The following is a 27,124-nucleotide window of genomic DNA, read 5'->3' on the forward strand; positions in this document are numbered from 1 at the left end:
CATAAGTCCTGGAATGTCAACTACTCATTGTCATTTTTCTCTAGGTATGTTTTGATTTCTTTTATGTCCTCATTATGTTGGATGTGTAAATACTGATATTCTCTTCTTGGATTGATCCCTTTATTATATATCATTCTATTTCAGTCATTGTCTAAAGTCTATTTTCTCTGGTATTGGTGTAAATTTCCAGCTTTCTTTTGGTTCCCATTTGCATGGAATATCTTTTATCATCTCTTCAGTTTCAGTATGTGTGTCCTCAAAACTGCAGTCAGGGCCTCCCTGGTGGTGCAGTGGTTGAGCGCTGGGCTGCAAAGCTGCCCGCAGCCTCTGCAGCGCTGGTTCGATCCTCGGCCTCCAGATGAGGATCCCACATGGTGCACAGACCTCTCCTGCCATGCCCGCTGCTCCCCTCAGCAGTGTACTTAGTTGATCTGCCTATTCTGTTCCCCGCTCTGGCTCTGGTGAATTCTCTCACCCTCCCGCACTTCTGACTGTACCCAGTGCTTGTATAAATAAATAAATAAATCTTTAAAAAAACAAAAAAAAAAAAAAAAAAACGCAGTCAGCCACTCATGGACAATATGTAATTAGTGGTTTTATTTTTAGTTTTTTTTAAAGATTTATTTATTTTTATACAAGTGGGGAACAGGCCAGAGGCGCAGTAGGGTGAGAGGATTCACCAGAGACAGAGCAGGGAGCAGAACAGGCAGACGGTCCGAAATACTCTGCTGAGGGGAGCAGTGGGAGAGACAGGAGAGGTCTACTGTGCCATGTGGGTATCTCCCTGACCGGCAGGGACTAAAACCCACACTGCAGAGGCTTCGGACAGCTTCACAGCACTGTGCTCAACCCTCTGCGCCACTGGGGAGGCCCAGTGGTTTTAATTTTAATCTGTTTCACCACTCTGTTTTGATTGTAGTATTTAGAACATTTATAGAAAATTTACTTAAGTTAAAATAAATATTAATGGTATGGACTGAGTGCCATTTTAATTGTTTCCTGACTTTTATAATTCATGTTCCTTTCTTCTTCTCTTGCTCTCTCTCTCATTGTGATTTGATGATTTTCAGTAGTAGTAAACTTAAACTTCTTTTTACTGTTAGAAAATATTCATTTTATTGTTAAAAAAAACACTGCATTTTGTGTAGGTTTTTGCTTTGTGGTAACCATACAGCTTACATAAAAATCTTAAGGGTTACAATGGCCTATTTAACTGATAATTTTGTTGCTCCTTATTTTTATTCTTCCTCCACATGGTTTATGTTTTTGATGTCACAATTCACATTTTCTCATTATCTTAGGTATCCATTAACAAATTATTAAAGTTGTAGCTATTTTTGTTAATTTTTTCTTTTAATCTTCATACATTTGTAAGTGACTAGCCATCACCATTACAGCATGAGATTATCAGTTTATTCTCGATTTAATTACATATTTACCTTTGCCACTTTCACTTTTTTTTTCTGTTATTATTTCATGCCCTCATTTCAGGTTAAAAAAGTACCTTTAACATTTTTGTAAGGCCTGTTTAGTGGTGATAAATTCCTTCTGCTTTTGCTTATCTGTAAAACTCTTTCTCCTTTAATTCTGCAAGACATGTTAAATTACATTATTTTTGTATATTGATTTCATATCCTGTAACCAGGATTTGTTAGTTCTATTTGTAAAATCCTTGGGTTTTCTATATATGATATCTAATTTACCTTTGACACTGAAGGATGGCTTTGCTCTGTATTCTTGATTTTTTTTTTCTTTCAGTGTTTTGAATACATAATTCCAGACCTTTCTGATCTACAAAGTTTTTACTAAAAAAAAAAAAAAAAAATCTGCCTGTTATCTTACTGGGGATGCCTTGTACATAACAAGTTTGTTTTTTTTTTTCTCTTGTTGCTTTAAAAAGTCTCTTCTTTAACTTTTGAAAATTTAATTATAATGTCTCATTGTTGGTCTGCTTGGATTCATCTCTTTTTGAATTTTGTGAATTCCTACATCTATTTTTGCCTCCTGGGAGTTTACAGCAATTATTTCTTTGAATTTTATTTTTCCCCTTTCACTACCTCTTCTGAGACCCCTATAAATTTGTATATTGGTCAGTATGATGGTATCCCATAAGTCCCTTAAGTTCTTGATAGTTTTACTTCTATAATTAGATACATTCCAATGTCATCTTTGAGTTCACTTATACTTTTTCACAATTGATCTAGTCTTCCATTGAATCCCTCCATTATTTCAGTTCATATTATATTCCTCAATCTGTGATTTCCTTTGATACTTTTAATTTTTATGTTGTTGAAATTCATTTTTTTTTTCATGCTTGGCTGTCCTGATCTTGGTGAGCATTTTAATGTCCATTATTTTGAGGCGTCTAATCAGGTAAACTCACTTGTCTATGTTTTATTCAAATCAATTTCTAGAGTTTCATCTTGTCTCTTTTTGGGGGGTGGGGTGGGTGCAGAACATACTTTCCTTGGCTGTGTTGTTTTTCATGCACAAGGTAAAATATACACCTTTTTCTGTGTAGACAGAGTGAGCTTGTACAGGAGATGATCCTAATCAGTCTGGCCCCATGCTCCTGGTTATCTAACTTTTGTGATTATACAAGCAGCATTCTTTGTTCCTCACTAGGAACAATAGTTGAGTGTGTGCCAAGACTCATCATAGTCCCAAAGGAAAGTGTCACTGCACCTTGATGCAGACTATTAGAAACTGCACCCTCAGGCAGCACCTGGGCAACCATGCAGTTAGGTGCCTTCCAGAGAAAAAGTGAGGTAGGCATTTTTGCCCACTTACTCATCCTTAAGTCTGAGTACATAGCTGCAGGAGAGTGAACCAGAACCCAAGAACTACTTTCTTTGTTACAGTTCTACAGGACTCATGAGTGGAAGTCCCATTGGCGATCAAAGCCAGGCAATCTGGGGATCTAACCTTCAATAGCAGCTGCAAAGCTGGAGTACAGATATGTGTTCAAGCTTCTTCTAGGGAGTTAATGGTGACTTGGAGTGGATTGTCGAGGGCAGAGAAGGTGTTTGCTCTATTTTGGTTTGCGGCAGGGGCATATATCGTCAAAAAGCTTGCTAGATTGGAAAACTGATACACATTCAGCAGCTTTTTAAGTATGCAATAGAACCTATTCAGGTGAAAACTAGTATATGAATGTGTTTTGCCTATTCCTTCTGCATGATTGATGAAATGAGTATTCATGCCTGTTAATAATGGCTCCTCTGTTTGCTCTGTTCTTATGTGTCTTGTGAATGCAAACGCACTGGTTTTCAGAAAGAGTTGTTTTGGGCTCCATCTCTTCTGGGGGGAGGTCTTAAAATGTGGGGTATTAGCTATACTACTCAAACTTTGGTTCCTCAGGGGAAAGATGGGATTTGGTGGTTCTCTACTGATTATACTGCTCTGTGTCATGATGGGACTTGTGGCATAAGTGTAGGACAGCCTTTCCTACCATATGAGTGTGGGTATTTTTTTAAGATTTTTATTTTACTTTTTTTTTAAAGATTTATGTATTCATGCATACAAGAACTGGGGGACTCACACTGCCAAACTGGGCAGTGTGAGTTAGAGTAGAAATGGAGGGCTCCCATTCTCTGATGGATCATATTTTCTTGGTAAATTTGGAGCAACAAAGAAAAGTGTAGCTCAAAAGTAAGAAAATGAAAAAGAACTAGTAATGTACAATTGGAAAAGAGCTATCACGTGTAAGAAAGATTTACTTAATCCAACCAAAATTTTTTTACAACTGTTACTATAAGTAATGTCTACTGAGAGTTTGTGGAATGTCACACACCAGGGCAAGCATTCACACCAGGAATTTCATTCTTCTAAGAGCATTTGAGGTAGGAGTGATTATCCCCACTTAACATGTAAGTAAGGAAAGATAGGGTTCAATCTTTGACCACCTGTGCTACTTGTGTATACTGAGCAATTTAATCTCGTGAAATCCTAGATTCTTTTTGAAGAATGGGGAACAGGACCACCATTTTCTAAAATGATTAGGAATGTCACATGAGACTGTATATGTGGTAGAGCTGAATACATGCTGGGTGCTTGATTTTAATAGAAAATCAGCATAAAATATAGGGTTCATGGCCTGGCACTACAGAAGTGAGAACCTTGCCAGGGCAGTACCCTAAATGTCTAACAGTCTATGAGGGAATAACGAACAGGGGTCCCACCAAAGGCATTCACATTCAAACACATTGTGGAGGCTGAAGAAACCTCACCCCCACACTACCTGTAACCTCTATACTGTTTGGGTTCTATAAAGATTTTTAAAGTCTGAGTGCCTCTCACTTACGTTACTTTGCAAAGGTCACTGGAACCACAAAGTGGAGCTAAACAATGCCTACATCTTGGAGATGTTGCTAATAGAACTCCCATAGGTTCTATTAAAGTTCTGAGTAATTCTTGGTGCTTTCTTGCATAAAACCTCCTACTAGCACAAGGTGGAAGGGTTAGCATAAGGGGACAGTGCAGCCGATAATGGGCCAGGAGAGCCCTTTGGCAACAGGTCTGAGTGTACTTTTGAAACCTTGACTAATGAAGCCTCTTCTTCCTTGTGAGGAGCAGGCCCAGAGAACACTGCTTTTCTGCAGGTGTTTTGAGAGATGGGAACCCTGAAAGAGGCAGGCATAGGCCACATTCCAGAAGGGACAGCAGAGGAGGCTTAAGCTCAGTCCTCTAAATGCCCCAGGTGTTACTCAGACATTTCTCCCAAAGGATCTAAATTGTTTTCCCAGGACCCAACTGGAAATCTTGAAATCTCTGACCCAAAAGAAACACACACTTCCTTACTACTATGGCTGAAATATTGCTCTGTTTATTAAAAAGGAAGAAGATAAGGCATCTGTAGGAATCCAGCTCCCATAGTTCTCCAGACAGTGGTTATAAATCACCCACCTCATCATTCCCTTTGGTAGAAGCAAAAGCTGCTTTATTGCAATGTCCCCGAGGGGAATAAACTGAAGGCTGCAACTTCTATTCACCATACAATGAAGAATAGAGCAAAGTAGTGGCAGATGCTTAGACATGAAGTCCCCTTGAGTAAAAGCTCCCATTCTGTCAGGTTCAGGCTGTAGACGGCACTGCTGAGGCAGCAGCCTGCCACCAGGACTCAAGTCCCACACTGGCTGCCAGAGCAAGGAGACCTGGTTTTCCTAAAACTAGTGAAATGAAAATCTAGCTGCCACTTACAGCACAGAGGGCCAAGTGATCAGGCCCTGCAGTGTCTGGGTGTTCTATGGGGCAGACCCCCTAAAGAGAGACTCAAAACTTCTGTCTGGCATGTCAGGGGAGGGAAACTTGGTGGTATGGAAGCCGTGATCAGAAGATAACCAAGATATGGGCACTCAGCTGGCTTCTCAGTAACACAGCTGGGCCTTAGGTAGGAGAGCTCTACTTTTTACCTGTTGTAATGTCTTTAAAGGTTGCTTTCCAAAAAGCATGAAGCACATTGGGCATGTACAGGAACTGATACAAATGGACTGATGTGCAAATATTTCTCTCAGGATAAGGACCATGCTGTGGATGGAAAGCATCTGCATAAATCAGCAGGAATCAGGATGCCCAGAAAAGCCCTGGATGGGAATGAGGTAAGGTCACCTGATCCCCAATAGATAAGGAGGTGTCTTTACAACACAGAAGTTCTCAAGAGCACTGACTTGCCTCAAATTTTGACAAGTTGGAAGTCATTAGTGAGCAAATAATAAGTTAGAATTTACCAGTGGCTGAGACGCAGCTCCAGCTCTTCCAACTTCGGAATACGGTTTGACGCAATGTGACAGGCCCGTGAAGGGAATTTCCTTTCGCTTGAGATGACCAGTAGGTCCACTGGCTACAACTCTGGAGAGCTGGGGCTGGAAGTCAGGTAGATTTCCTCTTAATCACCTGTAACCTCCTCCCCTCAATTCCCTTATCTGTGCTGAGCTCATTAAGTCTTAATATGCCTCAGCTGTGAGGAAATGCTAGCTGGCGCGGGGGCACCCAGCACATGTTTATGGTCATCCTTGGGTGCTTTGCAAGGCCACCATCCCAAGGTATGGAAAATGAGACAGCAGACAGTCCTGTCACTAGCTTTGGATCATTCATCAAAAACTAATCGTTGTCCTCGAGCTGAAATGGAGGGACCTCAGGGTTCAGCCTTTAGCTAGAGACTCTAGCTATCCTTATCCCAGTAAGTGCACCTTTCAGGCTGCTCCTGGGAGTGGAGGACAGACCCCTCAAACAAGCACACAGCACTGAGTCCTCTTACTGCACACTTTGAGGCCAGGGATGGGCAGGAGGCCAGAAACCAAGGAGAGCAAAGTCTGCCTTTTAAACCCACTAGACTACCAAAAACATTAAAATAAAAAAAAAGTCTCCTACAAGATTTGAAATATGTGCATGTACAAAACCACCCTCACTCTCCATTTCCGGGCGAGGGGCTGTGAGCCACTGCGCGGCCCCCACTACCCCCGCAGGTAGGTGGCGCCTGCATGGTCGCGCCCCAGGGCATTGATGTGGGGGATGGCACCTGCTGCGGCCACCAGCTTCTCACTGAGCTTCTGGTTCACCAGCTCCAGCTGGCGGCTGTTTTTCCGTGCCTGCCTCAGAGACCTCTTGACCTTCTTCACCCGGTCCCGGAGCTGTCTGTTCCGTTTCTCCAGCGTGGCGACTTTCTGCTGCAGTTTCTTGATGTGGTCCTCCTCCTCAAACAGGGCCTTCTGCACTGAGGAACACATGAGCTGGGGAAAGAATGGCCAGAGATAGGTGAGTTTTAGCAAACTTTATACCTAGCAAGCATCTCTGGGTGCTGCCCAATGCCCTGACCACTTCCTGCATTTTATCCTTGAGCCCCAGCTTCATATACAATAGTCTCTCTATATACTTGAGTTCTTTGTATGATTTTGTTTTGAAAAGCTATTCTATTTGTCACTCCTGTCAGAAAGAGCTGTAATGACTCAATAAGTAAAAGCCAAAAACAAAAATGCACAAAGTATATGAAGCGTTCACAGGAAAGATGTATCTTTTAAACATAAAAAAGCAGCTTAGCCCCACTCATAAGATAAATCTCAACCAGAACTGCTCTTTTCACATAGCTGATTGGCAATATAATAAATAATCAGGACTTGGAACTTGTATACTGTGAGTAAATTTGCATATAGTGATGGGTTTAATCAAAAATGAAACCTGCATATACCCTTTTATCTAGTCATTCTAGGATTTTATCATAAAAATACTCCCAAATATTTGGGAGAAAGACAGGTACATTTCAGTCTGCTGCCTCTTCAGGATGTAGCCTGTTAGGACTGTAATAAATGGTCCCTGTGGGGCCCATTAATGTAAGCCCTGCTGGTCACCCAAGCCAGTGTTTCCCCTGGATGGCAGCTGCAGAAACTTTCAGGTGCACAGACAGGACAGTACTGTTACACAGGTGACCCTTGAACAACATCAGTTTGAACTGGTCAGGTCCACTTACAGACGGAATGTCTTGGCACACTCACGTTCCACATTCATGGATTCAACCAGCTGTGGATGCGGAACCTGTGGCTGGGTTGGGTTGACTGTGAGGTACACACAGGCTTTTGGGGGGGTGTCCTAAACCCCTCATTGTTCAAGGCTCACCTGTGTATGTAATATGACTGAGAAGTGGCATCACAGTAACATAAGAGGTCCTTCATTTTTGTCCTCTCCTCAACAACAAATTGGCATCTATTCACATACAGAAGTGCCTCTGTGAGAGCCCCTTTCACCAAGATGGGAAGGATGAGTGTGCTGCCCATGCCCAGGTTGCTAGCAGAGCTTGGTCCTGGCTGTGGACTCTGCACCGGCACATGAACTGGTTCCAGCTCCCCTAAAATAGGTATTTCTCAAAAAAAGATGTACAAATGATCAACAGATACATGAAAAGGTGTTCAATGCCACTCATGAGGGAAATGCAAACCAAAACACAATGAGGTAGCGTCACATATATTAGAATTACTATAAAAAAAATACAGGGTTCTGGATGTGATAGAGGAGATACTGAATAGTTCTCTTGCCACAGACTCCACAATCACATATGGAACATTAACCTCAGAAAGGCCCCCTCAGACTAGATGAGCAACTCCTGCACAGTGAACAAATGAGGTTTAAAAAAAAAGAAAAAAAAGACACAGGAAAGGCTAAGACACACTCTATCATAAGTCCCTTTGCTCACTCGTCTGAGACCCACAAGAAGCTTCTGAGCTTCTCCCTGGGGATTGAAGGGTTTGAATCCCATACCTGGCACCCTAAATTTCAATACCTGCATCCAAAAGACAAGCCCTCAAAACATTTATCTCTGAAATCCCACAGGGTTTGTTTCCACAAGACTGTAAGAAACAAAGACACAGCTCTTAAAGGGTTCACGAGACTCCATCGCCACAGCGCAGGGTACAGGGCAGAAGCAGTGGGCTGAAACCACCCGGTCTTTATGTGAGAAAGGCCTTTTGTTTATCTTAAAGCTTTTAGCTTGAAGGGCAGTCTTCTATTTTAAGTCCCGGGGCCAAATGAAATACTCTTCAAAGAAGAAGAAGCTGGAGGGACCCATCTTCACACTCTCCCTTGCTCCAGGCCACTGGTATGTCCCTAGAGAGAAGCCTACGTGCACTGCTGTAGTCTAGTTTCTGCAGCTGCCAGCCAGGGGAACCACTTGACCACCGGCTTGGATGGCCAGCAGGGCTTACATTCATGGGCCCCAGAGGAACTGTTCATTACAGTCCTAACAGGCTATACCCTCCAGTCACACGAAGAGGCAACAGACTGAAATGTACCCCCTCTTACTGTCAAAAACCCCACACACCTCAAAGAGGTCTGTTAGCTTACTTTCATAGCTGTGGTGCTGAAAGGCAGCCTTCTAGTTAAACACCTAGGAACTGAATACAGTCACCTTCAGTGACAGGGAGGCTGACAGGTAACGCCCCGGGTCAAGGGTAGCTCCTAAAACGGAAATTGTACACACATCTGATACCCTGGTTTTCCAGCTGTCATCCAGAGGACACTCCCCTTGATGGCTGTGGTGACCAGTGGAAATGTCAGAATATACCACCCAGGGCTCAATGCGGAGGAGCAGACAGAAATGTCCATCTCAGTCCTCTGCAGAGAGAGGTATGTGTGCATACTTAGAGCTGCTTTCTGAGAGTCTGACTTCCCATCATTCAATCTAGATGCAGACTGATAATCACCCCTCCTTTGGGACACTAACAGACCTTAACACACCCTTGATGTCTGAGCACCACTAGCAATGAAGTTGGCTGTTGGACTGTCACAACAGCTAGACAAAAAAACAAGAGCTAGAGCATAGTTACAGAAGGCTCATCTCCTACATGAGGCTACTCCTGCCACACTGGGAGTTGTGGCTGTTTTGTATAGTGCATAGAAACCAACAGAGTCAAGCAAGATAAAAACTATTAAAAAAACTTAAGGTAAGTGACTTACTTGATAGGGATCAAATCAGCGGTGATAAAGATGCTCGCCAAGCTCAGAGATTTGCATGAATAGAGCAAGCAGTTCAACAGATGGAAAGAACTGACTAGAAATCAGAGCGCTAGAGAATACAGTAGCTGAACTGAAAATTAGATAAGAAAGAATCAGTGAACTTGAAAATAGGCGAGTGTAATTCTCAGCAAAAAGAAAGAGTGGAGACAAATTAAGGGACTTTAGGGCAATATCAAGTGGACCAACATTTGTAGTATAGGAAAAGGAAGAACAGGGAACAGGCTATTTATTTTAAAAATACAAGGAATCCTCCCTAACATAATCAGCAGACCTTTTAGCAGAAACTTCATGAGTCAAAAGAAATGAGTGGCATGATATACCGAGAGGTGAGAGCAAATAAAACCCTGCAAACCAAAATTGCCCAAATCTGTGCTTCAACTTTGAAGGAGAAATAGTTTACTACTTCTTTAATATTCCCCTTGAGACCAGTCTAGTAGTATTTTTAAGCTGAAGTGAAAGGGCACAATTAGTAACAGGAAAACTCTGAAAGTATGATTCTCTGTGGTAAAGTAAATATGTGGTCTAATCTAATGTTGAAAAGATGTGGGTTAATTATGTATAAAACCAATATGAGAATTAAAAGATTATAAGTTGTGAAGTCAAATATAGGGCTTTAAAATGCATTCAATTTAGCATTATGTAATGTCTTCACCTTTAGCAATATTCTTCATTTTACAGTGAATTGTTTTAATACAATATGCTCACTTTGGGTAAAAAAAATGCATTCAAAAAAAGTTGTTATCAACTTAATAGGCTGTTATAGACTTATAGAAGTTTTACATAAACTTCATGGTAACTACAAATAATAACCTAGTCAATGCACCTAGCAATCTAAGCATACCACTATGGAAAAGATCACAAGGGCTAGGGTTAGGAGAAAAAGAAAAAGTCATGAAATTACTGAGGATGAGAGGAAGAAAAGCAGAAAGGAACAGCCAAAAAACAATGAACAAAATGATAAGGATGAGATACTGGCATGGGAGGTGGTTCACAGCTTCGTTCCTGGGAGGATAATCTGAAAGTTAACCACACTGAAATTACACCCGTAGAGCCCTGAGACTTGGGGGAAAAACTGGAGCATCTTTTGGACATCAGCAAGGACTGCACCAAAAAGGACACTGGGAGATCACGCTTCATGAACTGAGAGGTAAGTGGGAAAAAAACGCCTGCAGGCTGTGGTCTGAGGTGGGAAGGCTGCTGTGCAAACTGTGGTGACACAGCCCTGAGAAGGGGAGAGCAGAGTGGTGTGGAGGCACACACCTCTGACTGAAGGTAAACACACACAGGGTAGCTGGGGTACCCCTTAGCAGGCAGGGTCCCTAGTGAAAAGAACAAGACAGTAGCTAGGATGCATTACCACTCCCCAGCCCCTCGGGACTGGCCTCATGAAGTGCACACAGTCTGCAAGACCTGGCTCTGGAACCCTGGGGAAGAGGCGTATGGGCAGTGCCAGCAAGACAAAGCAGCTGCAAGAACAGATCTCTGGACAGGTGGAAACAGGGAAAGGCCAAAAGTCTAAAAAAGAAAAGTAATGCACATCTCTGCTACAGGTACTTTAGAAGCACAGGGAAAGCCTGCCATTGGCTGCAGCATAAAGCCCTCGGGGTCTATCCAGGTTAAGTGAAATATGTCAGAAAGACAAGTGCTGCATGATGTCACTTATAGGTGGAATCTAAAAACTCTGAACTCATACAAAGGGCAGAAGAATGGTGGTTACATGGGGGTGAGGGAAATGGGAGGTGATGGCTGAAAGGCACAATCTTCCCATTATGAGATGAGCAGCTCTGGAAACTAATGTAAGGCATGATGAGTAGAATTAACAATACTGTATTATATACTTGAAAGCTGCTAAAAGAATTCTTGAATGTTCTCACCACAAAAAAAATGGTAACATAGTATGTGATGTGATGGAGGTTTACCTAATCCTTTGTTTGTAATTATTTTGCACTATATATGTGTGTGTGTGTCACAAATCAATGCATGGTATACTTTAAACTTATACAATCTTGCCTGTCAACTGTTTCTCCATAGAGCTGCTGGGGGAAACAATTGAATACAATCTAAAACCCCATCAAGGGTTCTTTAAAAAAAATTATGATAAATTCACACTGAATTCACACTGTGGAAACATCTTTAACAGAACAAGGTGGCTTTTTGTGAAGGCTTTACAGAAGTATCTAAGTTATGTCATTAATATGAAAGATGTACAACAGTGTGGATTGTTTGATATGAAAATTGTTGTGATATGAGAATGTAAAATATGGTACCATATCAACCTAGGCTGAAATGTGCATTAACTATGTCTGCAAGAATATACAGGAATCTGGTAAGGATGGTTATGTCCAGCAAGTAGGGGGAGACAGGGGTGAGATTTTCAGGGTGTACCCTTTTGTACTTTCTGAATTTTTGTGCTATATGTTATTACCTTTATCTAAACAAAAATAATCTCCCAATTTCTCTCTTCCTTCCATTCTACATGCTATGACTAGGAGTTAAATTTCCCAAGGAAGACTTGAGCCGTAACCCGTCTGCTTAGAATTATTCGCTAGTGCCCTACCACATACCCTACAATCTAGAGAAATGGTGAAAACCCAGTTGCCTTGGTTTCAGGTCCTGCCTCATCCAAGGTCACACTGCTCACCAGTGGAAAAGGATACTAAGTTCAAGGTCAGGGATTGGTGCTACACCAGCCAGAGCCCTTTTAGGGACTGAAAGGGCTATTCCTATTTCTTGACTGCTGCTGGTTGATAGCTGTCTGTCTCCAAAACTGCCCCTAACTTGAGATTCCCCCCAAAGTCACACCTCCTTCTCTGGGCTACCCAGGTGCAATGACTAGTGGATTCAAGGGTGTGAAACCAGGGCCCACCCAGCCTCAGAGTGTCTGCACAGCACAGGCTCTGGCCTTCAGTAAGACTGCATCCCAGGCCAGCCCTTCTCTCTGCCCAGTCCTGCTCTTCCCACACCTCCCTCCCAGGTGTTAATCCCAGGATCACTCTCCAAAAACCCTCTTGCACCTACTCTCAGTTCAGAATCAGCCTCCCTGAAACCCTGACCTGCAACAGTTACCTTATGTGCGGTGAGAGAACCACAGCTTTCAAAGGGTTGTTTCAAGAATTTAGTAAGTTTTCCTATGAAAGTACTCAGAATTATACCCTGTGCTATGATCTGAATGGTGATGCCCTCCCCCTATTCTCATGTATCTAATGCCCAATGTAATGGTGTTAGGAGGCAGGACTCTAGGGGTGGTGATTAGGTCTTTGGGGCAGAGCCCCCAGAGTTGAAATTAATATCCTTATAAAAGCCTGAGAAAGCCCCCATTGTCCCTTAAGAGAAGACAGACCCAGAATAGGGCCCTCACCTGACCATGCTAGCACCTGATCTTTGACCTTTAGCCTCCAGAACTATGAGAAATTTCTGTTGTTTATAAGCTACCCTGTCTATGGTATGTTGTTAAAGCAGCCTATACATAATAGACTGTCATACAGCAAATGTCCACTGAATGTTCGTTATTTTTATGTGCTAGAATTCCATTCTTAAAAATCCCTGGCCTGCATCTCCAGTCTTATATTGCATCCTTCTGTTCATCCGCTTTATGCCCAAAGCAGCCTGCTGCTGGCTGTCCCCTACACCATGTCCTTTCCCATGTCTGGGTCTCTGCCATTCGCTGCCCTCCTCCTGGAGGGCTGTTCTCCCCCGGCTCTGTCTGGTGACCCTGTAACATTTCATAGGCCCGTCCCTACATGCCTTCCACAGGCCCTCCAGCTGTGCACACTGCCTGCCCCAATGTCTGCCGGCAGAAGCCACCCCCAGGAGTATACCTGCTGACTGATACATTGCAAACTCCTCAGTGGAAGGTTTTTATCTCTCCAGAAAAGTGGGCTATGCCTCAAGTAGAAAGATCTTAGGCCCCTGGACTAGAGGTCAATACACACATACATACACACACACAGGACACATTATTGCTCATTTAGCTGTGAGGTACTTTTTTAGCAAGCTGAGAAAAGGAAAGGCCAGGGGAAGCTGAAAGAGGTATTGCCCCATTTTCTTTGAAAAAGAACCAAAGAGAAACAATTGAAATTACCCCCAAAGCAAGATTCCCAACTCGAAACCCCTTCCTGAGCCTCTGTCACACCAGCTCTGATTGGCTAGGGAAAGCACTTGCCTGTCAGAAGTCTAAGCACCTTCATCATTCACCTGTGGCAGAGTTTCTTTCCCCTGGAAAGTTCCATGTAGCCAACAGGGTGTCTGCTTCAGGTGGATGGGAAGACTCAGAGGGGAGGCTGCTCTTGTGTTCTCAGCAAGACAAATGGCAGGTTGGGACACCCATTCTTTATCTCCTCTTTCAAATAATATCTTTTAAAACTATTATTTAAAAACCCACATTTATTGTGGAAAAACTTTTTTAAATTATGGAACCAAAAGCAAAAAGGACAACTAAAATCATCTGTAATTTTATTGCACAGAGGTAGCCACTGATGATATTTCAGTGTATTTCTTCCCAGGAGTGTTTCCGTGGTGCAGATAATTTAAGCCAAGTTGGAATCATGCCATTTATAGGTTGTCTGTTCATTTGTTTCTCTTTGACACTTCACCATGACTATTTTCCAGGCATTTGTTTCACTTCCAGTGAGCATTTCCATGGAAGCAGGAAGGGAGGGGGGCAGCAAGACAGGCTCTCACTGTTTATCAGCCTCTATTCTCATGTCCACTGGCCAGTGGGAAAGGCAACCCAGATGGGCATTTTTGCATCAGTAGGGCTGAGTGATCTTAGTGTGGACTTTTGGAAAGCACCTGTCTCCCATCACAGGACAAACCCGTGGGGGTTGTCTCATCTGTGCCTCTACCTAAAATGTTCCCATGTCTTCTCTGGTCTCTCCAGGAAGTGCAGGTGCTTTGGGAAAGTTTCACAGTCAAGATCTTGAAAAGTAAAGAAGTGTATGCATGTTACTCTATAGACTCCATCTACCATATAGAATCACCATACATACCCCACATGCTACATAGACTTCATGTGGTGGCTCTACAGGGTAGATGAACTATATGGCACATACCAGACTTCATATGCCACTTACAAGCACAATCAGTTCCCAAATGCCATAGAGACTCCACGTATCGTATAGAATCACCATTTAAATTCCATATGCCAAAGATACATCATATAGACTTCAAATGCCATACAGACTTGCCACATGGACTCCGTATACCATACAGAATCACCTCTAAATTATCTCAAGAATTTCTCAACAGTTCTAGCTCCATATGTCATTTATTCAGCAAGAATCATCTATTATACCATGCCTGGCACTGTGTGGTACAGAAAGTTTTTCTGAATTATTCTGCAATATGCCAATAAATATCTAGCTGGACAAACTGTGTCTTAAGAATTACTATTTCGTGGCAGCAGACAGTCCAAATGCTCAGAGGATATTTTGCCTTCACATCTGCTTTCAATTTAAATAACCACAAACAGGCAAGACAAAGTGTACTTTCTGAAATGTTAAAAATGAGGGACGATCATCCAAATACAACAAACACACAAACAGCTTGCCTTTTTAACACTTTCTTCTTGTTCTTGGGATTCAATAATAAGGAAGAGAAAAAGAATGAAAATCTAGAGCAGGAATTGGCAAACTATGACTCATGGACCAAACCCGGCCCACCACATGCTTCTGCAAATAAGGCTTTTTAGCACCCAGCCACATTTGTTTGTCTGCATACTGTGTATGTCTGCTTTCATGCCATCACAGCAGAACTGAGTAGCCAGGACACAGACTGATCCAGAAAGTCTAAAATACTACATCCCTTTGCAGGAAAAAATTCCTGAACCCTAAAATCGAGAGGAACTTGGAGCAAAAGGAGATATAAAGGTAACAGCTGACAACCGGGTGCATTTGGACAGAAAACAGAACAGGAGAAACATCTAGTCTCTCTTGATACCCTCTTTGCCCCCACCTCACCTTTTCACACTAATTTCAAATACTTGTGTGATTCCTGCTTCAGCTGCCAGGTTTTCAATGATCCTAGTCAAGGGGCCTTTTGAGTCCATCTCCGTGGACTGCTGCCAATTTCAAACTACCAGATGGAAGTCAGCAAAACAGCTCTTTCCATAATGATTGGCCAACTGTTTCTAAAATGCTTCCCTAATGGCACTGGAAAGATAAGCTTTCTGGAACCTACAAAGTGCACTTCTCAGGAACCTTAAAGATCAGTGGGCCGATCACTCTGAAGGGTGATGAAAGTCATCAGTTACTTCTGTATAGTTTGCATTGTACCTTTTTCTGATTATGTTCTGTCATTCTGTGTGACTCAGAAACTCTTATGGGGTTAAAGGTTCACTCATCGCACCCAAGTCCTCTCTAGTTCTGTGGCCCCTTCTCTTTATGCCACCATTGTTTTAAATCCCTAGAAGCATACTTGTGTGGGCAGGCGGCACATCACTAAAGCATGATTTCCAAAGCAATTTGACACTAAGAGGCTGGATGACACCCAGAGCTACTGAAAACACTCCCAAACCACAGATGTAACGCAAGGACAGTTCTTCTGAGAACTCTCTGGAGAAACAATGTGAGATTCTATGACACTATTTGACTTGACATCTGGTTCTTTTCTCCACCCAGTGTCCAAAGAGTTGTCTCCTTGTGCCAGGAAGAGAAGAGAAGGCAAACAAAGAAGGCAACAGAAGAGAAGGCAAATGCCCCAGACAGGGTGTGGCTGGAAGGTAGGTAGGGTGAAGAATAGGAATCTAGGACTGGGGTCAGAGTGAAAGGGAGGCTGGTGCACGAGTCCCCTTCCACAGGTTGTGCTGGCTCAGGGCTTCTTGCTCTCCTTCCCGACCACCACTCCACCGGGCAAGCAGGAGGCTACCCAGCATTCTGGGCAGGAGGGTGGCTTCAGAACCAGGCAAGACTGGGATTTCATCCTGGCTCCCCCATCGTGAAGTCAATAAACCTGTCTTTGTTCAGTTTCTGCATTTCTACAATGGGCTCCACATAGAATTGCTTTGAAGATTAAGTAAGGTTATATATGTAGGCAGCTAACATAGCACATGGCATAGAATAAGCAAGAAAAAAATGATTTTATCATGCATTTTGAACTTGGAATGTCCTGTTTGAACTGCTACCTACTAACTGCACTAGGCTCTCTCAAGTAGGTCTGCCTGACTTTGCATACACTTAGTTCCTTCTGCTTAGAAAATCTTTTCTGACCTGCCCCTCAAGCTTTTATCCAACTAAGAAGATTCTATTTGTTCTGAGTCCTGGTTGAGGGATCACCTCCTTTGTGATGTTTACTGTAATTGTTCCCAATTCCACCTTTGAGTTTATCACATTGTGATCTGTCAATTCTGAGTCTCTCCTAGACCACAAGCTGCCCAAAAATACAAGGGTTTCATCTTTCATCATCCAGCACCAAACATGCAGTAAGCATTTAATAAGTGTAGAAGGGATGTAGGCTGAAATAGAAACCAGTCCAAGACTTTAACATGGGCAAGAGAAGAAGGAGCTGCCTTTCAAAAGTGTGTGCAGGTCTCACTGTGATCCTTGTAAATTCCCATATCCCCAGAAGGAAGTTTTGCTTGCCTTTCCTGGTAGGATAAGGAACTAACCTTAAGAATCCCTGAAATGCATGGATTTTTCCTTTTTGATATGCTCCCCCTCCATCCAACTGACTGGGCAATTTTGCAGTCTCCATACCCATCCCACTTAAGTTGCAGGACATGATGGAGATGAGGAAAAGTGAATTTAGCAGGGCGATGCTGGCTTACAGAAAACACAGCTATGATTAAAAGGAAGAATCATAAGCTGCCCTAAGATGGGGAAGAGGAGGAACAGGGTTTTAGATGGCCAGGGCTTACATCCTGAATTGACCATGGTTAAAGCCAGACAGGGCAGGCTGCCTTGGGTCAAGTCCCTGCCATCATGGGAAGGGAAATGTATTGGTTTAGTTACAGAGAAATGAAGTTATATTTCTTGAAAAATCCATACAGTCTTCTACATAATGCTCATTTCATGAGATGCTAGCTTGGGTACAAAGGATTGGTTTTGGTGGGGGGGTGGTCAAATAAAGTTCAGAAATGCTATGCATTATGCTTCTTTGGTGTAATTCTTATTACCATATCAGTCCTGCATATTGACCCTGCATTAAATAAACCTCTGTTTTACCCAGAATCTCATCTGACAATGGCAGAGCCCTCCTACAGGCAACAAACAGATTTTGATCCCCTTGGCCTTGAGAGAGCCCTTGGCTCTCACCCCTTGGTCCATTCAGCTACGCAGCCTCTGTATTTTTCCCAGGGAATTCTTTCTTAATGTCCCTTACAATAATCATTTATTACTATGGTTGAAAATGGCAGAACAAAATTGTACATTCACCCAAGGCTGAACAAAGAGTAGAAGAGTTGAATAAACCGATTACAAGCAAGGAAATTGAAACAGTAATCAAAACCCTCCCCAAAACAAAAGCCCAGGACCAGATGGTTTCATGAATGAGTTCCACCAAACATTCAAAGATAAACTAATGTATATCCTGCTAAACTCTTTCAAAAACAGAAATACTCGGGGCCTTCCCGGTGGCGCAGCGGTTGAGCGCTGGGTTGCGAAGCTGCCCGCAGCCTCTGCAGCGCCGGTTCGATCCCCAGCTGCTACCGGCCACCGGAGGAGGGTCCCACATGGCGCGCAGACCTCTCCTGCCACCCGCTGCTCCCCTCAGCAGTGTACTTCGGTCCTTCTGCCTGCTCTGCTCCCCACTCTGGCTCTGGTGAATTCTCTCACCCTCCCGCGCTTCTGACTGTACCCAGTGCTTGTATAAATGATAGATAGATAGATAGATAGATAGATAGATAGATAGATAGATAGATAGATAGATAGATAGATAGATAAATCTTTAAAAAAATAAAATAAAATAAAATACTCGGGCGTCCCCGGTGGTGCAGCGGTTGAGTGCTGGGCTGCGAAGCTGCTCGCAGCCTCTTGCTGCACCGGTTCAATCCCCAGCCACCAGTGGGGGTCCCACATGGCGCACAGACTTCTCCTGCCGCCTGCTGCTCCCCTCAGCAGTGTACTTCGTCCGTCTGCCTGCTCTGCTCCCCAATCTGGCGCTAGTGAATTCTCTCACCCTCCCGCGCTTCTGACTGTACGCAGTGCTTTTATAAATAAATAAAACTTTAAAAAAAAAAAGAAAAGAAATACTCATGGATGCTCAATAAAATTTTAGCAAACTGAATCCAACAATGCACCAAAAGAATTATATACCATGACCAAGTGGGATTTATTCCAGGGACACACGGATATTTCAGTATCCAAAATTCAGTGTAATTCACATCAATAACAACAAAACCCCGTATGATCATAATATCACTGGATGCTGAGAAAGCATTTTATAAATTTCAACATCCATTTAAGATGAAGACCTTTGGAAAACTTGGGATAAAAGGAACATAAGAAAAGCCATATATGACAAACGCACAGCTAACATCAGTCTCAATGGTGAAAAACTGAAAGACTTATTAAGATCTGGAACAAGACAAGGATGTCCACTCTCACCAAACATGCAGTAAGCATTTAATAAGTGCAGAAGGGATGTAGGCTGAAATAGAAACCTAGTGTTTTCCTGGCCTCATCACCACTGGCTGAAAACTCCAAAGGGCTCCCTACCAACCCATCCAAGTGTGAAAGGTGCCAGAGATTTATAAGATGTGAGCACACATAGCGATGAAAGCTTGTCCACAGCTACCTCCAGGGCCTGACCAGCTCAATGTCTGTCTAGGAGAATTTATCCAACCCAGATACAGGGTTTTCTTCTGCTGAATCAAGACCGGTGGCCCTGGAGCAGTCTCTCAACACAGAAAAAGCTGGGGATGTGATTTAGCCTCACTTCAAACCTGGCTCTGCCAATTACTGGCTACAGAACTGTTTCCTTCTTTTGCAAATTAGAAATATTGAGAATATGGTTAGATGTATTTTCTAAGCCTCTGAGCCACTAAATGTTAACTGTTAATTTTTACTCCTAGATTCAGTCAACAACCCCATATCCCAGAATCAACTCTTAGTATTTCATAAGGTAAAAATATTACTGGAAAATCTTCAAACAAATGACAGATGACAAATGGACTCTAAAGTACAGCAACATGTTTCTGCCAACTTTCAAGGTCTCTCACTTCTGGCTTGCTATCAGGCACAAGTCTTTGCAAATGTGAACGTTTCCATAACACGGAAAGGGCAAAATTTACATGTGAAAAGCATTAGATTACAGAATCCTATGCCATGCTTGGTTCTGGCCAGACTCTGTGACAAATGAAAAATGGATATCCACCGTGAGAAGAAATTTTAAGTATGACTTAATTATCGTTTCATTATACAAAACACCCAAGTCATTCCTAACCACCTCTTCAACAACATGCTGTTCCATCTTTCTAGAATGCTGTTCCATGACTGCAAGGCAGACTCATTCCCATCCTTCCGTCACCTCCTCAGATATCTTTCCTCACTCTCCTGTAAGAAGCCTCCTCTAGTAGCCATCTTAGGTGCCCTGCTAGAATTGTCAGGCTTATTAATGACTAATTGTCTCTTTCTTCCACTATACTTTAAAAGAGACTTTTTCATTTGTACTGCTATTTCCTTAATGTCTTATACAGTGTCTGACATAGAGTAGGTGCTCAAAAGAGTAACAGTTGACTGAAAGACTAATGAAGTTTTTATATGCTGGTTATTTTTAAAAACTGGAAAGTACTGAAAAATAGAAAAAAATAGTCACCTATAATCTCACCCCTCAAAGACAACTTTCATTTGAAATCATTTGGCATGATTTTTAAAAACCCAGTTAAAAACATGCTAAAAATTTATGAGTTTTACTTGTAAAACAGCATAATCCAAGAATTTCATTGGTCTATTTCATTAAATATTTCATAGTAAGATTGCTTTTATAATTTATTTAACCATATTCCTTTTATTGTTTCAAAATGTGACCGTATTTTAAATAAGGTTAAAGAAAATACCACCATATTTTTCTTTAGGATTCTTTAGGGTTGACACTTAATAAAATTGAAATAGATTAGAAATAAACATTTTTAAGAATTTTGTTTCACGTTACCAAATTGTTTTCTCAATGTATTGTATTGATTTAAGGTTTAATTTTTCACATTTCATTATTCAGTCCACTAGGCCACATGGAATAATGTGAGTATAAATTTTTTCCAAATAGTAAATCATTCTTCCACATTTTATTAAGTAATCTCCCCTCCCCTTGGATCGTATAACTGCCTTCCATAGCTTCTGACTTATACTAAGGTCTGTTTTGTTTTTGTTCTGCATAGAAGAACTGGGGTGTAGGCCAGAGGTGTAGGGAATGAGAGGGTTCACCAGAGAAAGAGTGGGGAGCAGAACAGGTGGATCTACTGAAATACACTGCTGAAGCAGCAGGCGAGACAGGAGAGGTCTGCTGCGTCATGTGGGTCAGCTCCCTGGCCGGGGATCGAACTCAGGCAATCGTGGTGATAGCGCTGAGACTTAACCTCTAGGCCACCAGGTAGGCCCTGACTTATACTAAGGTCTGATTGACCCTCTTCATTCTATTTAGCTATAGGTTAGCATACAATCCTATGCAGTTTTAATCCAATTGGTTTAAAACATTATAGCATGTAATAAGGTATTTCTCCTCTTTTTCAAAACTTTGTCAGGAAATTTGAAACTCTGGATTCTATTAATACCTTAAAATGCAATAGGGAACCTACACAGCTTCAGATTTTGAATGGATCAAAAATGACAGACTAATATTTGTTTATTGTGTAACTTTAAGATTAAATTCATTCAAAGCATATGTTTTTCTCATCTTCTTCCTATTATTTTGTCATAAATATTCTTGCTCTATCTCTTATTCCTATTCAGGGAATAAAACCATGAAATTTTATGTTTCATTCTAGATTTCAAGTGTAAAGTTGTATTTTCCCCTCTTCTCATTACCTATCTAGAAAAATATTCACAGATGTTCGAAATGAAAAGATGAAAGAGGAAAATCTCCAACATTTATTATCAAGTGAAAAAAACGCCAAGTTTAGACTCACTCACGTAGTTTGAGACTATTTGTAGGGAGGAAAAAGCCCACAAATCTAGTTTTTAAGTGTCCACATTGAGGAATGCAAAGCCCTGGTCAGAGGTTGGACAGATCCTCATAGTTAGCACAGCTGCCTCTGGAAAGGAATCTGGGACTGAAAGTTGAAGGAAGTTGTGCTTTTATTAGCAATGCGTATATTTTTACATGGATAATCTATCCAAGCATGTTTTGCTTGTATAATTAAAAATTAGTAAACATTCTAAAAAGTCGTAATTACTGAAGGGTGGCTCAGCTCTTAGTTGCACTTCTCTCATCCACCTAGGTGTCACAGCACCACCTGTCCCTTCTGCGCATGCTCAGATACACATGGCCCCAAGAGCACCTGGAGCACTAGCACCTGCAGTGGAGATGGGCAGGTGACCCCCAGGGAGGTGTGCAATGCATAAGCCCTTACCCTGCAGGAATTATGAGGACTCTGCAATTGCCATTTTGGGTAGAACAGCCACAGTCAGGAGAGAGGCAGCTGATCAGCGGCTGCCAGTGACTCAGAGCCCGCTCACAGGCAGAATCCAGGCTTCCCAACTTTGAGTCTGAAAGGCACAGTTGCACTACTCAGGCTAACAACCTCGGGACAGCAAATTCAGACCTGACCCAGCAGGATTGGTTAGGTGGAATGGCTAGGGGTGGAGGTTAGTTATATACAAATAACTCGGCACTAAGGTCCCCAGACTTAGGGCTTCATCTTTACTGTATTCTGGTGTTGAATTAATATCATTTGTTCAGCATTTATTATGTGCTGGGCACTGTACTAGGTCTTTTGGACACATTCTTATTAAACCCTGATAGTCAGGTGGTACTACTTTCCCTGCTTTGGAGATTATAACACCAAAGCTCAGAAAGCTGATATAACTGATCTAGAACCCCATGGGATGTGATGAGCTTGAACTTGAAACCAAACCATCTTATCTTAAAAGGTGATACCCATGCTCTTGAGCTCTGTAGACTACTGAGGCCTTCAAATAAGGCGATTTCATTTGCAAACCAGAGGCTCAGGCTAAGAGCTGCTATTCAGGGGCCTCAATAGCACCCATAATGTCATTCTTGTGGAACCAGCACCTTCCAAGTTCATGTGAGAAAAGCCAGGACAAACTACAGATGCTGTTTGCCTGGTATATAGGTTTTAGTTGCCAAAACTGAAAACCATCATTCCACATGACTGCCTCCTCATCCCTTCCTTAATTCTGCTTGTGAGCAGTCTGGATATTCAATTTAAAAATGAGTTAAGGAGGCAATTTCAGTGAGGAAGGACATCAGTCCCAGCTTTTTAAAAGTCCAGTTAATGGGGGGGGTGGGGGCGGGGAAAGGAGGGCTTGGGGTAAAAATAAGGGGATTGTAATTGTATGGGGAATATAAAAATAAAATTTAAATTAAAAAAAATAAATAAAATTTTTTTAAAAATTTTTAAAAATTAAAAAAAAAAGTCCAGTTAATGAAAATCAAATTCCTCTCTAGTCCCTGAGAAGGTGACCTTTTGACTCATAAATTTCATACATCCTCTGTGGCCAGAGTGCCTCCGTGCCGTGCCCCTGCCCCCAAGGCTGTGAGTGCATGTCTGCTCTGAGGTCAGCCCAACAGTCCAGAGCAAGCAACTAGCCCCCTGACTAGGGCCCTCTGATTGACCTTGAAGCCAGGAAGTCCTGGCTGCTGGCAGATTCCACTGACGGCAGAAAAGCCAGGCCTTATCTTTCTTTAAATTATTTTTTTCTAATTATGGAAAAATACACGGGACATAGAAAGTACCATTTTAGCCATTTCTGAGCACAAAGTTCAGTGGCATTAAGCACATTCACACTGTTGCACAGTGTTTCCCCCCTACCCTACCTTCTATCTTTTCCACTTCTGCCTTAACAAATGGATGTCCTCTTCTACAGATGGTTCTTTGACTCTTTGAGAGAGATGCTATGTTTGTGAATAATGCCCATAGTGTAACCACACTGTACATGCACTGAGTGGCCCCACCCAGATGGTAGGCGGGTACAACTCGCTTCCCAGAGGGCTTGGCATCTGCCACCTGTGCGCCCTGGAAGCTGCCCCTGGCCCGTCTCTACCACCCTTCCTTGGGCTTCTATCAGGAGAGGCTCTGGAACCACATGGCTGGGTTGCAACCCTGCAGCTCCTTTGCCAGCCTCATGGCCCTGGGCAGTCAACCAAGCCTCAAGGGGCCTCAATCACCCCTCCACAAAATGAAGATGCCAGTATCTGACATGTGGGATGGTTGTAAAGACCAGAAAGCTGTCTGTCAAGGGCCTAGGGCACCATGTCAGTGGCTAACTGCCAGGTTGTCTCTCGGATTTCGCTGACCTGTTCCCATTCCAGGGCTTTCTCTTCTGTTTCCTCTTTCTCCTTCTTTCCACAGCATCCTGTGCCACTTCTCCCCATGCTCTTTCTTCAGTGGACCCCCAGCATGTTTAAGTTACCCCAAGAGGTTGTAGAAAAAGAGGGAGCTCACTGTTGTCTGGACCCAGTAAGTATTCTAACTTCTTCCCTTTGGTTGAGTCTGATAAAATGCTGCTTAGAGGTCACGTCTCACATACAGCAGACACACAAAGAGATGATTCACCAAATGCCACTTAACAGCCAAGAAGGGAAGCCTGGGGCCTTCTGTGCACTGGAAAAACATACTCTTGTTCTGATGCTTGCCAAATGTCTACTATATAAACTTATGACATCCTTCCCTTCCCTACTGCCTTTGTGAGATAAGAAAGACAACCCCTTGATGGATGTGAAGAATAAATCACTGATTTTTAAAAGTCAGTTGGGGAAAGGAGACCATCTGGATGCTTTGAAAATCTCAGAACACAGGAAGAAACCAAGCAGACAAAACCAGACGGGAATGGCCTTCCACAAAATTCCCCTGGACCCACCATCTGTAACTTTACTCTTCTAGAAGGGAAACTAATCCCAGGGTGATCCTCCCCTGCCTGGGGAACACACACCAGCACACTTGCATGATGTCATTTCTCTGCTCAGAAACCTTCAGAAACAACCAGGAGATGCTCACTTAGTTTCCCTGCTTTGGCATCATTACTAGTTCACAAGCATTAAATTACAGGCACTCTGAATTATTCTCACTGCTCTCAAACAGCACTCTAAGTCTATTCCTGATGCTGCTCCACCTGGCCTGTCCCTCCACTCCCACCTCCACTCATGTAAATGGCACACACTCCACGGCTGATCCCAGACGCCACCTTCACAAAGAATTCCCTGGATCCCTCAATGCATGTAATCCACCCCCTGTAGTTTCCCAGGTGCTTGGAATCTCCCTTTTGTTGCAAGTGTCTAGCACAGACAATAATTAAAGCCAATTTTGTTACAAGGTCTGGATATATATCACAGCCACGTGTATACCTGTCTCTACCTCTACGCTCGATGACAAGCTCTTCAAAGGTAACAAGTGTGTCTGTTCCTCATCTCCCTTACTTACCAGCCTGGCTTCATGCCTGGGACTTGTGGAGACATTAGTCTATTAAGTTTTACAGGTCAGTAACCCTGCTCTGGGCATACAGCCTTTGACGCAATCTCCCCTGCCATGTAGAAGCACACCTGAACTCAGCATGCACGTCCCTGCGGCACAGCTGTGCTTCACGGTGAAATCAGCAGAGAGTGGCATTTCCTCCCTCTGGTGGAATGGACGAGGTTTGTGGGCTCAGTTTTGTGCCTTAAAGAGACTGGTTTCAGATGCTACAGAACTGTTATAGCCTCAACTTTTGCTTTCAGCATCTGGTATCATTGCCTTAAGCAACAGTTGAGGTGAAGATCTGAGTTTTAGCCCCCTTCCTAATCTCCCAGAAAGCCAAAGGAAGTCAAAGACCTGGACATTCCATATTTCCAATTGTGACTTCAGATACAAAAAGCATTGCACTAGGAGGCTGCAAAGACTTTTGAGCAGAAACAAGCTCGTTAAATTCTTCTGTTATGTTTTAGGAAATCCTACGCCTGTGGGTTGAAGTGGAAATCCTAGAATGCCTTCCAAAGTAAGACTCTGTTGCCAAAATGGAATTTATAACTGGGTTGCCATGGCAGCCAATCTGTCACGTTTCACTCAGCCTAAGAATATCTAAGCCCTGATGATTTGACAACAGGCTAAGTGGAACAGCCAGGTGTGAGCTCCACAAGGGGCCTCAGTTAACACCTATCTCCCTGACTTTCTACAGATCTCTAAAAATCCCTGACTTCTTCCTCTGAATGTAATCATGAGACAAAGGCTTTCAAAGTGAAGTGCCCAGGCAACTCCTGCTTTTCTGCCACAGTTGTGTGTGTGTGTGTGTGTGTGTGTGTGTGTGTGTAGGGGTGGTGTGTGTGTGTGACTCTAAAATATGTGGTCAACTGGAGTCTTAAAGAGTTTTGGAGACAGTGGGAAGAATGAAAGAAAACAAGGTAAGAGTAGCTGGAAATTTTCAAAGCAGACTTGCAGTTCTAGAAAGTGGTATCTGGATATGATGATGGTGAGCAGCCCCCAAGTAGCACTGAGCACAGGTGTAGGGGGTGGATTTAGCTTGAAGTTCCAGAAGGTTTTGTGAGCCGAAGGAGAGGAAGCCAGGTTAGGAGGCAGAAATAACTTATATGAAGCACATAGTCCCAGGAGAACCCAACTGGAGAGCAACAAAGCTGAGTTAGACCAGACTCCATGAGGAAGCAGATAGGCAGGAAGGGGATTCTAGGGAGGGGGAGTCTGCAGAGATACCTGGAGGGACCCAGAAATCCAGCCAGTAGGAGGGCTATTAAAATCCCCAACTGGATGGTGCCCGTTGCCTCGTTGGCTTACACTCAATAGGCAATGGATCCTTGTCAAAAATCAAGATCTTTTTCCCCTTTAAAATCTCTTGTGACCCACTATTAATCAAGACTAATTTAAAATTCAGACCTACTGAATCACGTTTTGAGGTCTTGCCCAGTGAAGCAAACCCTCTGCAGCTGCTCTGGCAACGTGGCCTCCATAGTCAGGGACTCTGACCACACCTAATTCTCCCGCCTCCTTTTTTCCCCCAGCACAATTACCTATCCTACAGGTAAATATACCTATGTACCTTATAGCAAAATATGACACAAATGATTTTTTAACCCTTGCATTTGGGGTCACACAGAATAAAGCCATTTCCTTTTTCTCAAAGTCTGTCCACAGCACCATATCCTCTACTCCAGAGTGAACATCCCTGGCTTCCTGGGCCATTTTATCACTTTTCAAGACCACTCATGCTCTGCCTCTATATCTCAAGAAATTCTCCCATCATCCTAATGCGGTGCCCAGAGGTGAGCACTGTGCTTAAGGGATGGTCTGACCAGGGCTAGTAAAGCCCAAACCTCATGTATGAGGCAAAGAGCAACAGGAGGGACGAGCCAAGAACTCTCACAAAGCCAGAACTAGGGTGGGTCAGGCCTTGGAGCCTGATTGAGCTACAAAGGGAACATCTACAAATGCAGTGGGCCATTAAGGGGCTTTGCCCAAAAGGCACAGAAGTAGTGCTGTCCATGGCAAATACACCTCCCAGATAAGCTGGTGAGGGCCGAGCAATACCTG

The 27,124-nt window shown here is 42.9% G+C and overlaps 1 protein-coding gene across 2 annotated transcripts in view; it reads right to left on the reverse strand.

Moving 5' to 3' along the window:
* Positions 1–4,811: 4,811 nt before the first annotated feature.
* CCDC3 (coiled-coil domain containing 3) overlaps positions 4,812–27,124 on the reverse strand; it is an 83,956-nt gene continuing 61,643 nt past the window's right edge. Inside the window, exons 3-5 of one of the 2 annotated variants that reach the window (XM_054695093.1) lie at positions 6,518–6,728; positions 5,727–5,861; positions 4,812–5,168 (exon numbers count right to left, since the gene is read on the reverse strand). In XM_054695093.1, coding sequence (XP_054551068.1) covers positions 5,074–5,168; positions 5,727–5,861; positions 6,518–6,728 — 441 coding nt within the window. In that variant the 3' untranslated portion in view covers positions 4,812–5,073. Of the gene's footprint in view, positions 5,169–5,726; positions 6,729–27,124 lie in introns of those variants that run through there. The other variant, XM_037510614.2, reaches the window with a different exon arrangement.

Source organism: Talpa occidentalis, unplaced genomic scaffold (assembly GCF_014898055.3).
Source record: "Talpa occidentalis isolate TD23 unplaced genomic scaffold, MPIMG_talOcc4v2.1 talOcc4.14, whole genome shotgun sequence".
NCBI lineage: Eukaryota > Metazoa > Chordata > Mammalia > Eulipotyphla > Talpidae > Talpa > Talpa occidentalis.